Source organism: Podarcis vaucheri (genome assembly GCF_965113315.1).
Source record: "Podarcis vaucheri genome assembly, chromosome: 1".
In the NCBI taxonomy this organism is placed as follows: Eukaryota; Metazoa; Chordata; class Lepidosauria; order Squamata; family Lacertidae; genus Podarcis; species Podarcis vaucheri.
The window spans coordinates 17,965,037-17,983,030 of record NC_138759.1 but is presented as its reverse complement, the minus strand read 5'-3'; the positions used below and the strand labels follow the sequence as shown (position 1 = coordinate 17,983,030).

The 17,994-nt window shown below is 43.8% G+C and overlaps 1 protein-coding gene across 2 annotated transcripts in view; it reads left to right on the top strand.

Annotated features, from left to right (window-relative positions):
- WDR25 (WD repeat domain 25) overlaps positions 1-17,994 on the top strand; it is a 423,366-nt gene that overhangs the window by 53,637 nt on the left and 351,735 nt on the right. For both annotated transcript variants that reach the window (XM_082218380.1, XM_082218381.1), the window contains exons 3-4: positions 638-785; positions 16,554-16,684. In XM_082218380.1, coding sequence (XP_082074506.1) covers positions 638-785; positions 16,554-16,684 — 279 coding nt within the window. The remainder of the gene's footprint in view (positions 1-637; positions 786-16,553; positions 16,685-17,994) is intronic.

Below are 17,994 nucleotides of genomic sequence, written 5' to 3'. Positions count from 1 at the left end.
TATAGCTGAGATTTCTGTATTGCAGGGGGTTGGACGAGATGACCCGGGGGTCTCTTACAACTTTACAATGCTATGACTCTAAGACCTGTTTCTGGTGCTAATTGAATGTGGTTATCTACCACTTTTATGTATGTCCTCCAGATAGGAACTACATCTAGCTTTGTCATCTTCGTATGTTTTGTGCAGTTGTAGCCCAGGAGAGGATCTTCTCTGTATAGAATTTCCTCTTCACAGAGACTCATCTGGCATTGCAGTGGGTGGGACCAGATGGCCCTCGCTGTCCCTTCCAAATCTATGATTCTGTTGCTATTGTTGTTGATAGACTTCCTTCTGCAGAATAGCCCCGTGCGCTCGTGGTTGCCAGATATTCTATGGCTCTGAATAACGTTCCATCTTGAATGGTGTGACGAGGCCATTTCCCACTTCCCGTTATAAACACAACTAATGTGGCTGCTTCACTTCCGAGCAGTTTCTTCATTTTAGCCGTTTGCATTCCAAGATGCAAAAGTGTTGCTTCCTAATGATACTCTCAAAGAGATCTTAAAGTGACCGATCAGAAGCCACTGCTATTCCCTGTTGGCCCTTGCTGCAGTTGGTCGGCTCATCTTTTTTAAAGTTCATTATATTTCCCTTTTAGGTTTGGGATGCTGTGGATCGGGGCCGTTGCTTGAAAACATACCTTTGCCACACCTGTGCCGTTCGAGCTGCCCAGTGGACCCCCTGTGGGAGAGGTGTTCTCAGCGGAGGGTTTGATTCTATGCTTCATTTAACCGATATTGAAACAGGTAAATGTTAATATAGGTATGTGTTTTGGCTTGCATGTAAAATACTATTTTCATAGTACATGGAACACTCTGGGGCTTAAAATGTTATTTTAAAAGGTATTCAGGTCCTTAGAAAGTTTAGTTAATTTTAGTCAGTTTTAGTATTTTAACTTGAGTCGCAAACCTTTCTTGATTTTACTGTTTTACCTTCTATAAACTGCTTTCAGGTTTTTTAAAATCAAGTGGTGAATAAATTTTATGAATGAATAAGTAAAACACGGGAAAAAGGGTCAAACTACACATGACAGTAGTAAATGCATATTTGCATCTAGGGTGCAGCTTTTAAAAAATGCCAATTGAATCAGCTTTTTATTGGCTGGGTGGGGGGCAAGGTGAAATGTTAATTAATTGGATCAGAACAGTTATGGAAGGGAGATTTCACTATTTTTCTTCAGTGCTTGGTTCCAAAGAAATTCCCTCCTTGGGAGGTAATCTCCTTTAAGCACTAGTGAGTGTCCTCTGCCTTCAGAGCAAATTCCAGCTTCAGAAGACAATTTTTCTTTGAGACATTAGCAAGAGAGGAAAGAGTTAAATTCCCCCCTCCACATGCTTTGATTCTTTTAATTATCAGGCCCCCACCCCACCCCAGCTGCTGCAATCTGCATTTTTTTCCTAAACCCCCCCCCCCCCAGTATTGGATGCTAAGACACATTTACTGCTGTGTCTAGTTTGGCCCTAAGTTGTACTGAAATCAATAGGTCTTGCTTCCAAACAAGACTGTTAAGGACAGCCATTTAAGCGTTTAATTACTTCATCAATCTGTTTTTCTAGGAGGCCTTTTCTAACTTTCCGTGGTTTGTTTGTTTAGTTACTTCCAGTGGTTTCTAAACTAATTCCTCCCATGCAAGCTTGACTGTTACATTAATGCTGGAGTTGCTCTGTCCCAACTCCTAGCAGTTCAAAAGCACGCCTGTGCGCAAGTAGATAAATAGGTACTGCTGTGGCGGAAAGGTTTCCGTGTGCTCAGGTTTCCATCACGGTGTTCCCATTGCACCATAAGTGGTTTAGTCATGCTGGCCACATGACCTGGAAAGCTGTCTGTGGACAAACACCGGCTCCCTTGGCCTGAAAGTGAGATGAGCTCCGCACCCCATAGTCGCCTTTGACTGGACTTAACTGTCCAGGGGTCCTGTACCTTTTTAATGCTGGAGTGCAGGGGCATGGTGGCAATCCAAACTAAAGGATGGCTAGTAAGCCATGTTAATATTATGTGGCGCCCTCATAGTACCTTTATATTACAGGGCTGTGTGTAGATGTTTGAATTTTAAAAAGGGTAGGAATTTCTCTTGATTTCTTTTAGAAACCAGCCATGAAACGAGCCAAAATGAAGATTGCCTGAACATAATTTTTCAGCATATGCAGTGATAATCAATTCTTTCAGTTTTGTTATGGCATGTGTTTTTAATACTTGCGGCTCCAAGGGCATTCCATACTCCGAATATAAAATCCATTAAATCTTACGTTGGAGTATTCACATTTCTGGGTTAATCAAGCTTTCATATTACCACTTATGAGTTTTATGGATCCGCTTTGCTTGTAGTTCGGTGGGAGAGCGAGTAATGTACCGAAACTTTCTTTTCAGACAAGCCCATTTCTGCATTGTGTCTTTGGGTCATTTTCCTTCTCACAGCCGCATTTCTCTGGTATTTTCTTTCTTGCTGTCATTATAGCGCAACGCCAATTGTAACTGAAGCTAATGGACTGAGTTCCCCGTGCTCGGAGCAGTGTACCCAGTGGCTTCTGTTGTTAGTGGATGCTGGAGACAAAAGTAAAAAATTGGCAGCTGCTTTTCTAAGCTGTATGGCCTTTATCTGCGCGTAAAGCATCAAGTGTCATACAAATTTGTTTTTGTACATGCCCTTCAGGAAGCACAGTGCACTTTATTATGTAAGATATGAAGTCAATTTAAGGCTGTTGTTACGTGAATTAACAAGCAAATTGGCACATGTGGAGAATTAGTTCCTTGGGTTGGCTCTAGGCAGATTTTTGAACCATTATTATTATTATTATTATTATTATTATTAGCACCCCACCCATCTGACTGGGTTGCCCCAGACACTCTAAGTGGTTTCCAGCATATACAGAAACATAATAAAACATTAAACATTAAAAGCTTCCTGATACAGGACTGAGACTTCCTAATAATAATAATAATAATAATAAATTTCATTTATATCCCTCCCTCCCCAGCCGAAGCCGGGCTCAGATACAGGACAGATGAGATGTGTGCATGGGTATTCCTATCTAAAGGTTGGAAAGATAGGCCAAGAATAATAATAGAAACATTGAACTGTAGAGCTGGAAGGGACCCTGAGGATTATCTAGTCCAACCCCTTGCAATGCTGGAATAAGCAGCTGTCCCATATGGGGATTGAACCTGCAACCTTGGTGTTATCAGCACCATGCTTTAAGCAACTGAGCTATCCCGTCTGACTAAAGAGAATAAAGACTTCTTTGCTGCTGCCCTAAAGGGTGGGATTAGATCTAATGGGTTCGAGTTACAGGATGGCAGATTTCAGTTGAACACTAGGAGACACTTGTTAATGGTAAAAACAGTTTGTCAATGGAAGCAGTAACTTGGGGTGGTGGCCGGGGAGGTCTTGAAGCAGAGGCTGGACAGCCATCTCATGGGGCTGCTCTAGGTTTGGATTTTATGCATAGAAGAGGAAGTTGGACAAGCTTGCCTACAAGGCTCTATCAAACTATTATCATCCTGCCTGGAAAGGGACAACTATAGCACAGTGGTAAATCACATAAAGTAGATGCACCATAAAGAAGGCTGATCGCCGAAGAATTGATGCTTTTGGATTATGGTGCTGGAGGAGACTCTTGAGAGTCCCGTGGACTGCAAGAAGATCAAACCTCTCCATTCTGAAGGAAATCAGCCCTGAGTGCTCACTGGAAGGACAGATCCTGAAGCTGAGGTTCCAGTACTTTGGCCACCTCATGAGAAGAGAAGACTCCCTGGAAAAGACCCTGATGTTGGGAAAGATGGAGGGCACAAGAAGAAGGGGACGACAGAGGATGAGTTGGTTGGACAGTGTTCTCGAAGCTACCAGCATGAGTTTGACCAAACTGCAGGAGGCAGTGGAAGACAGGAGTGCCTGGCGTGCTCTGGTCCATGGGGTCACAAAGAGTCGGACACGACTAAACGACAACAACAACAGATCACATGCACTGCATGCAAAATGCCCCAGGTTCAATCCCAGGCAACTCCAGATAAAACTGGGAATGACTTCTGCCTGAAACCTTGGAAGAGTTGTTGCCAGTCAGTGTTGACAATACTGAGCTAGGTAGACCAACTGACTGATTTGATCTAGGGCAGCTTTCTAAATCACTGGGTAAGTAAGACTGCGCCGAGGTTCTGTAAGATAGGCAGGTGAGAATAAGTGGTGCTCGGAATAAACCCCGCCTGAAGAAGCAGCTTTCAACGTCATATTAAAATGTTTATATTTAAACAGGCATTTCAATTCATTGGCTTTTGACTGAATTTTACAAGATGCTTCCGTTTTATATAGCTTGGGAATTTTTCAGTGTATTATCATGCATCTGTTATGTGTGTGTGTGTGTAAGAGAGAAAGACACACACAGAGAGAAGCAGGTTCAAACAACACAGCCAGTTTACTCTGAACACCTCCCTTTTTCCTTTCTTGTTTATTGTTACTCTGCATTTCTCACCGATACGTCAGTAGCGCTTTCAGGAAAAGAAAAAATCGGAACAAGAACAACCCAGCTTGTTACTGGAATCCAAATTGGGTGCATTCTCACTTGAAAAACATGAAGCCAGCTGTACAGATTAGAGCAGCCTTATTTCACTGAACCGTTCATTCACCTCTCTCCACTGCTCTTCACCAGCGCGGAGCTTATTTCAGCGTTTGATTAACTTCGCTTAGATGTCTTCCATCCACGGCTTCATGAGCAAGCTTTCCCCTCTTAATTACTTTTTCCACGCAGGCTTGGAGGAATTGTTCCTTGCTCAGGCCTCCACAGCACTTCAGGCCCGTGGACTGATGGAGTCCTTCTCCCTCTTCTCCCTCTTCTGCCACTTGTGTGGAGAAGGTTGAAGTGCCTCCTTTGCTTGGAACCCTTCCGTGCTTTCTGGGGACAAGTAAGGTCCTACCTTAGAGGGCTGGCATCAAGGGCTTGGTGTGGTTGGGCATCTGCTGAGGGCCAAGCCTCGTGGTGTGATGGGAGCACTGACAGGAACCCTCTGAACCATTTCCTCTTCCGCCATTTCCTTCTCTTCCTCTTCCTCCTTTTCACCCTTGCAACCTGCTTGATGGTGGGAAGGAGGAGGAGGAGGAGATGCCATTGCCTGCTTGCCTATTGGTTCCCTGCCTGGCAAGCAAGCAAGTGATATGTGTGTGTGTGTGTGTGTGTGTGTGTGTGTATATATATATATATATATATATATATATATATATATGCTTTCGTAGATTTTCACGGGTACAGGAATGCAGGTTTTGGTGTCTTCGGGTGTCTTCCCGTGTAAGAGTCGGGGTGTCTGTGCGACGTTTCGACGAGGTCTCACTCGTCATCTTCAGGCTGGTGCTTTCGGCTTCTTGTTACTGGAACAGAGCAGAGTCTGGTGTTTGAGTTTCTATAAATACTGTTGAGGGGTGTGGTGTATAGCCTCCAACGTTCTGGGCAGAGAGGAAGTTCCTAGATTAGTGTGCCTTTTCTTCTTTTGTTCCTTAATTACTTGAGGGATATCTTGGGTGATTTCATGAGTGATATTCTGAATACCACTGGGTGGGTCATTAAGTGTAGATTAGTTGCTAAAGCTTTCGTGTCTTGACCTCTTGAGCTTGTGAGGAGTTTTTCTGAGAAGATGGCTGTGCTGCATTTAGTTGTGCTCTGGCTTGGCTTCGTGTATAGGGGCGAGCTGTGGTTTTGTGCCTTGTGCCAGCCAGATCTGTGTAGGGATTGCAGGGGGGTGCAACATCCGGAGGTGCCACTATAGTTTGGCTACTGGATGGAGTCTGTAATATGTCTGTGGAGAGGGTCTGGGTTTGGGTCTGGTGTGGTTGATTGGTGACGGCGTTCTGTGTGCCTCTGGTTCTGGTGTCGGTTTTTGTGGGGAGGGCTAATTTCCAGATGTCTGGCAGGCGGGACGTGTCGTCACGCTTGTTCATGTTGTGAGGGTGTTTCTCTATCTCGATGGCTTCCATGATTATTCTCTTGTGGTGATGTTCCATGTTAAAGAGCAATTTGGAATCTGCAAAATTAATTTCGTGTCCTGTTTCTTTCATGTGTTGGAAAAGAGAGGAAGTTTTTTCTTCTTTTTTGACGGCATTCTTGTGTTCTGCGATACGTGCATTTATTCGTCTGTTTGTTTGTCCAATGTACGTGGCTGGGCAGACTTTGCAGGGTATTTCATAGACCCCTTGGTTTTCCAGCTGGATTTTGACAAAATTTTCCAGCTGGATTTTGACAAAATCCAGCTGGAAAACCAAGGGGTCTATGAAATACCCTGCAAAGTCTGCCCAGCCACGTACATTGGACAAACAAACAGACGAATAAATGCACGTATCGCAGAACACAAGAATGCCGTCAAAAAAGAAGAAAAAACTTCCTCTCTTTTCCAACACATGAAAGAAACAGGACACGAAATTAATTTTGCAGATTCCAAATTGCTCTTTAACATGGAACATCACCACAAGAGAATAATCATGGAAGCCATCGAGATAGAGAAACACCCTCACAACATGAACAAGCGTGACGACACGTCCCGCCTGCCAGACATCTGGAAATTAGCCCTCCCCACAAAAACCGACACCAGAACCAGAGGCACACAGAACGCCGTCACCAATCAACCACACCAGACCCAAACCCAGACCCTCTCCACAGACATATTACAGACTCCATCCAGTAGCCAAACTATAGTGGCACCTCCGGATGCTGCACCCCCCTGCAATCCCTACACAGATCTGGCTGGCACAAGGCACAAAACCACAGCTCGCCCCTATACACGAAGCCAAGCCAGAGCACAACTAAATGCAGCACAGCCATCTTCTCAGAAAAACTCCTCACAAGCTCAAGAGGTCAAGACACGAAAGCTTTAGCAACTAATCTACACTTAATGACCCACCCAGTGGTATTCAGAATATCACTCATGAAATCACCCAAGATATCCCTCAAGTAATTAAGGAACAAAAGAAGAAAAGGCACACTAATCTAGGAACTTCCTCTCTGGCCAGAAGGTTGGAGGCTATACACCACACCCCTCAACAGTATTTATAGAAACTCAAACACCAGACTCTGCTCTGTTCCAGTAACAAGAAGCCGAAAGCACCAGCCTGAAGATGACGAGTGAGACCTCGTCGAAACGTCGCACAGACACCCCGACTCTTACACGGGAAGACACCCGAAGACACCAAAACCTGCATATATATATATATATATATATAATCATAGAATTGTAGAGTTGGAAGGGACCCCAAGTGTCATCCACCCTCCAGAGCAGGAGAAAACAAGCTTGTTCCATCTTCCACTGACAACCCTTTATATATTGGAAGTTTGCTATCGTATCTCGTTGCAGTCTCCTCTTTTCCAGGCTAAACCATACCCAACCATTCCCCAGTTGGGGTAACTGACTAAAATGTTGTAAACGGTTCTGATTTTGGTTCCTCTGTTTCCTTTTTGTTGGGTTGGTGTTGGTTAAATGTTTGGTTGGGGTTGGCAGTTACTTTAATTTGGGTATAGCTGTAAACTGAATTATTGTCATTATTATTGTTATTATTGTTGTCGTTGATTTTTATTGATTTATTGGTTGGTTTGTTGCTTGTATGGGATATCTTGTTTTTAAATGTTTGACGATTCGTTGTGTTTTATATGTTGTAAGCCACCCAGAGTGGCTGGGAAAACTCAGCCTGATGGGTGGGATATAAATTAAATTATTATTGTCTTATTTAGTCCAGCCCCTTGCAGTGCAGGAATCTCAACTAATGCACCCATGGCAGCCGTGGCGGACTTTGCGGGCCTCAAACTTCAGCATCGCCCTGTGCGACACCAAAATCCAGCATTCCTCTGCCTCTCTTGCTTCATTCTAAACGATAGTTGCGACATCCCCTGCGGCGATCCTGCAGCTCTAGGCCCAGTGTGAGCAGAGTAGTCCTACTCTCCTAAATCCGCCTCTGATGGCCGATGGGCACCCAACCTCTGCTTAAAAACTTCCAGTGAAGTACAGTGGTACCTCTAATTGCAGACACGATCCGTTCTGGGGTGCCTTTCGCACCCCGAAAAGTCTGCAACTAGAGCGGCTCTTCTGCGCAAGCGCGGAGCGTGATAGAGCATTTCTGCGCATTCGCGAAGCGCACAAAAGCGTTCTGCGCATGTGCGCACAGTGAAACCCGGAAGTATACACTTCCGGGTTTGCCGCGTTCGCAACCTCAAAAGCCGCAATGTGAAGCAAACGCAACAAGAGGTATGACTGTAGAGTCCACCAGCTTCTGTTGGGATACTGCCCGGGAGACAAAGGCCATCATGCCCCCAAGCCGTCTCCATTGCGATCCATCGACCTCCCGTAGATAACGCAGTATCAGTCAATTAGCGACACGAAGCCTCAGAAATAGCTTGCCACATTCCAGAGCTCGTGCAGGCTCTTATCAGCAGAGTTCTCACAGCGAAAGATGCACGCAGGAGAGCATTATTTACAAGTTTATTCAGCGTTGGTCAGAACAAAGAAAAAACATGACTGCCTGCTTCAGTGTCTCAGACACACAGAGAGAAAACGAAAGCACATACAAAACATAAACTTCCTGTGAACAGGAAATACGCAGACTCTGTGACTCACAAAGCCTGCTGCCTTTTAAGGTGGAACGGAAATATCCTAACAGCTTCCACAGAGCCCATTCCACTGTTGAATGGCTCTCACCGTCAGAAGGTTCCTCCTGGTTTTTAGTCAGAACCTCCTGTCCTGTAACTTGTAGCCACTGGTTCAGGTCCTGCCCTCCAGAGCAGGAGAAAACAAGCTAGCTCCATCCTCCACGTGACACCCTTTTAGATAGTCGAAGCAATCCTTTGCACAAAGCCTAGGTTTCGCTTTCCCAGCATGTAATTTTACATATTATTTTAGTCATTTTTGAGCATGTTGGTAACTCCTGCTGGCCACTGAAGCGCAGCGAAACCCGGCATGCTAATGTAGTTTTGAAATTTATGTTTATGTGTTGTGGCATTTGCATAACAGCGAACATTTTTAATTAAACTGCCGTCTCTTTGTCACAAAGGAAACAATGCCATTGCACCTGCAGATTGCTGGGGCGGCGGGGGGGAATCTTGTTATTTGGAATCAAAGACTTGTAGGATTGGAAGGGATCCTGTGGGTCATGTAGCCCAACCCCCTGCAATGCAGGAATCTCAACTAGCGCATCCATGACATCTCTCCACCCAACCATGACAGATGGCCATTTGCCTGCCATGAATGCAGTGTTCTGATTATCGCAACTGAACTGCCACTCTGGGATGATTTAAAAGCACTTTCTTTGGTGCACTGCAGATTGCCTAACATTATATTACATTAGAGTTCATGAATTAAATATAAATGCATGCCCGTCATAGATTTCTTGGGTCTAGATTTAAGAGGGAAATGTAGGTTACTTAAAGGTAAAGGTAAAGGACCCCTGACAGTTAAGTCCAGTCGCGGATGACTCTGGGGTTGCGGTGCTCATCTCACTTTATTGGCCATGGGAGCCAGCGTACAGCTTCCGGGTCATGTGGCCAGCATGACTAAGCCACTTCTGGCGAAACCAGAGCAGCGCACGGAAATGCCGTTTACCTTCCCACCGGAGCGGTACCTATTTATCTACTTGCACTTTGACGTGCTTTCGAACTGCTAGGTTGGCAGGAGCAGGGACCAAACAACGGGAGCTCACCCTGTCGTGGGGATTCGAACCGCTGACCTTCTGATCGGCAAGCCCTAGGCTCAGTGGTTTAGACCACAATGCCACCTGCTTACTTACTAGGCTACTTAGAGCTTGCTTTATGACTTTGCTTCATTTCTCCCCATTTGTATCCCACTTCAAGTGCTGCTTTAAAACAGAGAATGCCCAGATAAGTAAATTAGTCCAGAATCTGAAGAAGCCCTGTAGTTTTAATGGTGCTCAAGGTGCAGACAGAGATTTTCCTTATGCGCCCAATAATTAGGATTAAAAGTGGAGCCATCCATATCACTTCCACTTCTAGAGGGCAAAGCCATACTTTTCCTTCAATGGCCAGGGGCAGGGAACTTGTGACCCTCCAGATGTTGTTGGACTAAAGCTCCCATTATCCCTGACCATTGTCCCATTATCCCAGGGGCTGATGGAAGCTGTAGTTCAACAACATATGGAGAGCCATGGGTTCCCCACCCTTCATTAAGGCACAGGACAGCAGAACCTTCTTTGTGGTTTTCCTAGCAAATTCTGTTCATCCACTTCATTTTTTTAAAAAAAGATTGTATTAAAACTTCTGGAGCTACTGCATGCAAAATGCGTGCTAAACTATTGAGTTATGGCTGCTCAGCATAATTTAAATGATGATTTTAATGTATTAACTGTTAAGTTGTGGGTGAACATATCAGATGACACAGCAATTCTTCAAACAGCTCTTGTTTCTTCACAGCCAGAACAGGACTGGGCTGAAGGGTTCAGCCAACCTGCTTATATAGAGCTCAACTACAAAGCAACAGTAACAACTTTCTGTAACTATCCAATCACTGAACGTCACTTTCAATTCCTTATTTGCATATGTGGACCTGAGAGAAAACTATCTACAGTATCCCCCTGCTGGCCCAGGGTGAGAACTTCAGTACATAACATTAACAAATGAGGACAACAGCAATCTTTTACAGTTCGTAATGCTGCTGTTCAGGATTTCAGCCTATCTGTTCCATTTCCCCCACCCTGTTTCTCCCCTCCCCTCAAAACAGTCAGCATTCTGTGGAAACTAAGCTCAGGTCCTCACTTCAGCTGTTTGGGGCTTCTTCCCCTTTTGGGTTGTTGTTTTTTTAATATGTTTGTATTTCTGCAAATTTTCAAGTTCCCCCAGACCTGCTCACACCTGCCTCTCGTGCACGGAAGATACTGTTTGGACTAGGCAGTAATAAGAATTTGCAAGGTGGCCTCTATTATTATTATTTTTAAAATACCTTCTGTTACTGCATATCACAGGAAACACTGCTTAGCCTACATTGGAAATCGGTCGTGTTCCATTGTTTCTGTAATTCTGGGAAGAACTATACCTTTGGGAAGAAAAGGGATTTTTATTGTGTAAAATGTGAAGAAATGTGATGGTAGTTACTCAAGCAGCCCACATCTGGAGAAAAGCTATAAATCATCAACTAGAACATTAGGTGCACGTTAAAAGTTTAAACAGTTTTTAATAATGTAGACAGATCTGCTGTGGAGTTGCCAACATATAAATGAGAACAGGACCTGACTTTATACTACGAAATTTTACTAAGAGTAGGGGTGGGGAAACTGTCGTGAAAGGGCAGGGCTCTGAGGAAGGTGAAGAGGATCCCAGGAAGGGGTGTAGCCATGATTGGTACACACCAGGACAAGCTGAAGATGGGGAAGGGGAGGTGGGGACTTAGGACAGGGGTCAGCAAACTTTTTCAGCAGGGGGCCAGTCCACTGCCCCTCAGACCTTCTGGGGGGCCGGACAATATTTTGAAAAAAAATATGAACAAATTCCTATGCCCCACAAATAACCCAGAGATGCATTTTAAATAAAAGCACACATTCTACTCATGTAAAAACACCAGGCAGGCCCCACAAATAACCCAGAGATGCATTTTAAATAAAAGCACACATTCTACTCATGTAAAAACATGCTGATTCCTGGACCATCCATGGGCTGGATTGAGAAGGCAATAGGGCTGGATCCGGCCCTTGGGCCTTAGTTTGCCTACCCATGACTTAGGAGGTACTTAGCAGGCATCAGAGGACGTTGAAGGGGCAGCTGACAGTTCATGAGAGCCGGGGGACACATCTCCAGAACCAGAGGTACCCCTTCTCTGTGAACATGACAGGCTCTGAGGCGCCGTGAACAGCGAGAAGTGCACTTAAGAGACTGAGACAGGTGAGAGAACACAGCCCAGCTTACTAGCCGAGCAGGTGAAGGTCAAGGGACTCCTTGGGTCAAATGCTTCATGCGGGGAGGGAGACAGAGCTGCTCAGCTGGAGCAAGCTCAGGTGTGTCAAATAAGATTGGGAGGAGTAAAAAGAGAAGCAAGGCAGAGACTCTGGGTCTGGTCAACTTTCACCATTGATGGACCACAGTGTGGCTGTTTTGGGAGCTGCACTAGGTTGTGATTTCAGAACTGCTTTTTCTTGGAGATTCTTGTCTGTTTTGGTGGAATATTGAGGTTCAGTGGTTGTTCGAGATGTAATTACTGCAGAATAAAATGGTGCGATCTTATGGGTGCTTCCTTAACTACCTGAGGAATCCCCAGGCATGTTAAGAAAAGACAGGGAAGAGTATTTTTGGGAAGCGTTAGCTCCTTGCCATAAGTTAGGAAACACTTCGTACATCCTCCCCTCCCCTCCACAGGCATAGATTTATAGAAAAACAAGGTTTTCTTATGCATAACGCAACCTCGTGTGTGTTATTCATCAGGATATAAAAGGGAATGGAAATTGTGAAAATGCATTTGGTTTCACACCTTGGAGTGAACTGTTTATTAACATCATTAATTTGATAAGTATAATGGCAATGAACAGGAGATAAAATTCAAATCCTTGTAGCTGAATTTCCTGTGGCATTAATTTACGGCCCTGGAAAGGTTGTTTACAAAGACGATTGGTATTAAGCCACAGGATTCTGTGAAGATTACCACATACAATTAAATTTAGAAAAGAGTGTCTCCATGGGAACAGCCAGTGCCTTACTTGAGAGGATATGCAAATCCTTATTTGCTTTGAGAGTAGAATTCTGTCTCCCTCCCCTATCCTAAATCAGCAACAAAATATGTTTTAATCTATTGTGGTTTCGCCAACAAAATGTATTGCGTGTTGTGCTGTTTTCTCAAAGCCCTAACAGTTGGAGAAAAGGCGACCAGGGCATTCATTCTAACGAGAGGCTTTCTGACTCTTGTGGGAGACATTGCTGAAATGCGTTCAGTGGTTTGCTTCAGGATCATTTGTATAATTCCCCCAATTTACAGTGGTGCCTCGCAAGACGAAATTAATTCGTTCCGCAAGTTTTTTCTTCTTGCGAGTTTTTCGTCTTGCGAAGCACGGTTTCCCATAGGAATGCATTGAAAATCAATTAATGCGTTCCTAGGGAAACCGCCTTCAGACCAGGTCCGGGGACAGTCTGTCCCCCGACCTCTTCTGAAGGCTGGGGGGGGGGAACAAGGGCTTTTCTTCCCACTGCCAGCCTTCAGAAGGCTGTTCTGAAGGCTGGCGGTGGGAAGAAAAGCCCTTCTTCCCACCTCCCGCCCCGCAAGCTCCGGGGACAGGAGGGCTTTGCTGCCGACCGCCAGCATTTTAAAAGCCCCTGCTGTCCCGGGGAGATTTTAAAATGCTGGGGGTCGGCAGCGAACGCTTCGCTCCCGCCCGCCAGCATTTTAAGATCGCCTGGGGCAGCGGAGAAGTCTCCGCTGTCCCGGGAAGGCAGGCGGGGGGGAGCAAAGACTTTTGCCCCCCGCCGGCCTTCAGAAGAGGTCCAGGACCTCTTCTAAAGGCTGGCTGTGGGTGAAAGTCTTTGCTCCCGACCGCCAGCAATTTAAAACAGGTCCCCGGAGATTTCCCTATGGGCTTTCGTCTTGCGAAGCAAGCCCATAGGGAAATTCGTCTTGCGAAGTGCCTCCAAAACAGAAAACCCTTTTGTCTTGCAGGTTTTCCGTCTTGCGAGGCATTCGTCTTGCGGGGTACCACTGTAATCATTCCAAATGGGCAGCGTTTTCCCGAATTGTGTTAACACAATGGATGGCAGACTTAAACCAATAATTTCCAAACTTGGGTTTCCAGGTGTTTCTGGACTACAGTTCCCATGATCCCTGACCTCTGGTCCTGCTAGCTAGGGATGATGGGAATCATAGTCCAAAAACAGCTGGACACCCAAGTTTGGCAAACTGGACTAAAGTATTGCCCAATGGCAACATGAACTGCTAAACCACCGTCTGTGTTACACTTCCTTTGTTTCATTTGAATGCGTTCTGGTGAAAGGACAAGTAGAAATTCAGAGCTGATCATTTTGTCTAATGCAGCCTTGGCCAACCTGATGCATAGCTGTCAGCTTACAGATTTGAAAATAAGGGACCAGCAGCCTCAAAAATAAGGGATCAGCAGCCAAAATAAGGGATCAACAATTACTTTGATAAAATACATATTTTGTTGTGTGCAAATGGCTTTAGATACCTATTAGGTCCATAAATTACCATATAGCATATATTCAACACAAAAAAGCAACAATTTGTTGTTGACAAAGGACAGCTGGACATAGAAAGGGCCCCATTACCTTCAGTAGCTTATTTAAGGGACATCATCAATAAGGGACAGCAGCGGGACATGGCGCTGGGATAAGGGACTGTCCCGCCAAATAAGGGACACTTGACAGCTATGACCTGATGCCCTGTAGTTGTTTTGAACTGCAGCTCTGATCAGCTCCAGTTAGCAAAGGCTGACTTATTCCCAACTCCCATCAGACATAAAGCTCCTGTTTTTTCCATGCTCATTCTCCTTTATCTCTGCTGAGTGGCGCTGCTCTGTTCTTCTCCCCTTTACTTTGCATGCTTTTTGCTGCGGTATCTTTTGCCGCGCATGCTGCCTCTCTAGCTGCCAAATCTCTTCCAGTTTGAGAATTCTTCTACATAAAAGAACAGGACTAAGTTTTGCTGCTTTCCTACTTCCTCTCCCTCCCCACTCAGTTCTTCCAGGCTAATGACTTTTTTTGAGAGATAAATTCTCCAGGGTGTCCCATTACAGATTATCTAATTTTCGTATTAAACTGCATTTTTGTTGTTGGTGCTAGGGAAAGGATCCCACCCACCCTACCAAAGTAGCCTCATAACTGCAGTTTTGGATGCAATGCAGATGCACGTGCCACAACTGCTCATTGGATGGTGGCTGTGATATCATCAAAGGAAAGGGATACATTTTCTCACCCTATACCTCTGCTAATTTAATTTAATTTTTAATTTTTCACATTATTTCTTTATTCAAAAAAATCTCCAGTAATTGAGCCACAACTCCGTGGTAGAGCATCTGCTTCTCATGCAAAAAGTCCCAGGTTCAGTTCCAGACGAAGCTTGGAGAAGACCCTTAATTAAAATCCTGGACAGCTGCTGGCAGTCAGTGTAGACAGTTCTGAGTTCTAGAAGGGCCAGTGATCTGACTCAGCATGAAGCAGTTTTCTATTTTCCCATACTGCCCACTGGCCGTAATAATTTCCTTTAAGGACAAAACAATGGTTGCTTAAATGGACTAACCTCAAAATGCATCTAGTTGTATGGTTTATAAGCATTCGTTGTCTCGTTCTTCAGTTAAAAAAGGATTACCGCAGCAATTTCTAATAGATTTTTAAATTTTATGTAACAGGGCAACAGAACAGCATAAAGTTAAGAGAGTCTGTTTTGTGAAGAAAATGAGGATATAAATATTCAAAATAAATAAGCAAAATTCAGAGCTAAAATGACTGGAATAAAGCTCTAAGTTTGGTGGCAGGCGAGCACCACCTGCCTCAGTTCTAGTGGTAGTTGTGACCTAGAGAAGGGCATTTGAAGATGGTCTTGATGTGCCAGCAGGTTTGTGCAGGGAAAGGTAGTCCTTGAGAACCTGGACCCCAACTTTTTTAGGGCCTTCTGTTTTAAGATCAAGTGGGGTTACAAATGGACCCATTTGTTCTATTGTCTGGGGCCAGTCATTATCCTAGCTGTTGTATTTTGAACCATCTGTACATCCCAGACAAAGTCAGCCCCAAGTTCAACATACATGCAGTCGAAAACAACCACATATGTCTTCCCTCCATTTCCCTCATCTTCCTCTGTTTCCCTTGAATTTCAGATTGTAAGCTCCTTGGGACAGGGACCTGTTTCGTATTCTCTAAAACTGCATGCATCCCAATGGTTAATGCAGTTAATGGGTTAATTCTCCAGAGTCAGCTGAGATGACTCATTCCCCACAATGCATCTGCTCTCTTAGGGCTCTCTTATCTGTGTTATTGGGCAGATTTGGCAAGTAACTATAAAAGGGCTCAAGTTACAGCATATTGTGAGGGATATTGTGTGGTAGGAGATTGCAGGAAATGTTGCAGGCTATGTGTTGGAATTCTGGATTCAAGCGAAGTCTTTTTGGAAATATTGTTTGTGAAAGAAGAAAGAAAGAACTCAGAGAACTCTATCAGTTGCAGGACTTTGCAAGCAACTGAACTAAGGATTTGGTTATGAACTTTAACAGAGCAAGGACTTTGAAGCAAAGAACCCTCTCTGGGTTCAGAGAAAGAAGACTACTTGTAACATGTGTAGATAGTGTGTAGATAGTATGTATAGTAGTGTATGTTGGTGTTGGCCTAGTAAAGACAACTGTCTTAAACACTTGACTCAGCTTCTGCAGTGCATTTATCCCAACCCCCCCCCCCATGGTGCTATATAGACAATGCCAACTTTCTGATGGCATTCAGGAAAAAGTCAAAGAATTTCCATTGAGCATTACTACCACGTATAGTTCTGAAATAAAATTGTGAAACCGTAAATCCTTACTTCCAAAAAAAGTAACCTCCATTCTTCTTTTTTTGTCACTATTTTAGGAGCACAGACTTTTAGCAGTAGGACTGACTTTCGAATTAGCACCTTGAAGTTTCACCCTCTTGATCCGAATGTTTGTATCTGTGGAGGATTCAGTCCAGAAGTCAAGGCCTGGGATATCAGGTCTTCCAAGGTAAAAATAAAATTGAGTAAAAAAAATTACTTGTATTTGCTTTTGATAAGCATCCTAGGAAGGGAAGATGCATGTGGATAGGTAATGATGCTGTTCTGGAATGGATAATTGTCATTTTCCGTTGAAGCAGCATGGGAACACAATTTTATCATTCTTGCTGTCTCTCAAAAAGGTAAACAGTCAACTACAATCTTTGATGTGCTTTCCCTGTAAAACAAATTAAAAAGAATAAAGAAAATATGAACACATCTAAAAAGTTTATTTTACATTCAGTTTTAAATATCATTTCACCTCTCTGGTAAGTCCAGGAGTTGTCTGCTGTTAAAGAATACATATTCACTAGGAGACATCAGTTTGTAAGTAAGCACTTGACTGGTATAATAATCAACTGTGAGGTTTTCAAAACTATATCTGTTTTGTCTGTTCACTTGTAAGAATCTTTTTCATTTTATAAGCTCTACTCTACTAATAACTATGTCTGGATCTGACAGCAGGCAATTTTGTATTAAACCACCACTTGGGCTGGCTCCCTATGCATGCTTCCCTGGGAGCAAGTTCTATTAAACCTATTGGAGCTTACTTGTGAGTAGGCACGCATAGGATTGTTCTGCTAGGATTCCTCTTGCCTGGGAGCAGACTTCCTTGAACATAATGGGACTTACTTACAAGTCATAGCTGTCAACTTTTCCCTTTTTTAAAAGGGAAATTCCCTTATTCTGAATAGGATTCCTCGCAAGAAAAGAGAAAAGTTGACAGCTTTGTTACAAGTAAATGTGCATAGGATTGCACTATTAGGATGTGGCTCAAATTTCTGCTCAGTCATGGAATATATAATGCACAAATATCAGGAAATACAGGAATTGTACTTCTCAGAGAGATGAGGCTAATTAATTATTAACTTCGCAAATTGAGTTGTGTGATAAATATAGCCGACTGCATTTTTTAAAAACTGACTTAATTAAGAAATAATGGTAATATCTCATTGTGGTGCAAGGCAGCAATCAAATCCCAGGATTGCAGACCAAGACTGTTGGTTTGTTATGGCAGAGGCAATTGATTAAGTAATGTAAGGTCTCTTGTGCTTTTCTATCCACAGAAAGACTGTGAAAAAACTGAAAGCTTGTTTGCATATTCTGAAATTTCAGTCTCCCCTGCTTAAATCCACAATGCTGTCTCTTGGACCTGCTGTATGTGTTCTCCTTGGAAGTCTCAAAACCATTCTCATACAACTTCAGAGTTTGTTCTGTATTATCAGTATAGTTCTTTACTGACTTTAAAACCCTTTTGTTCAAAGCCTTTTCATTCAGTGG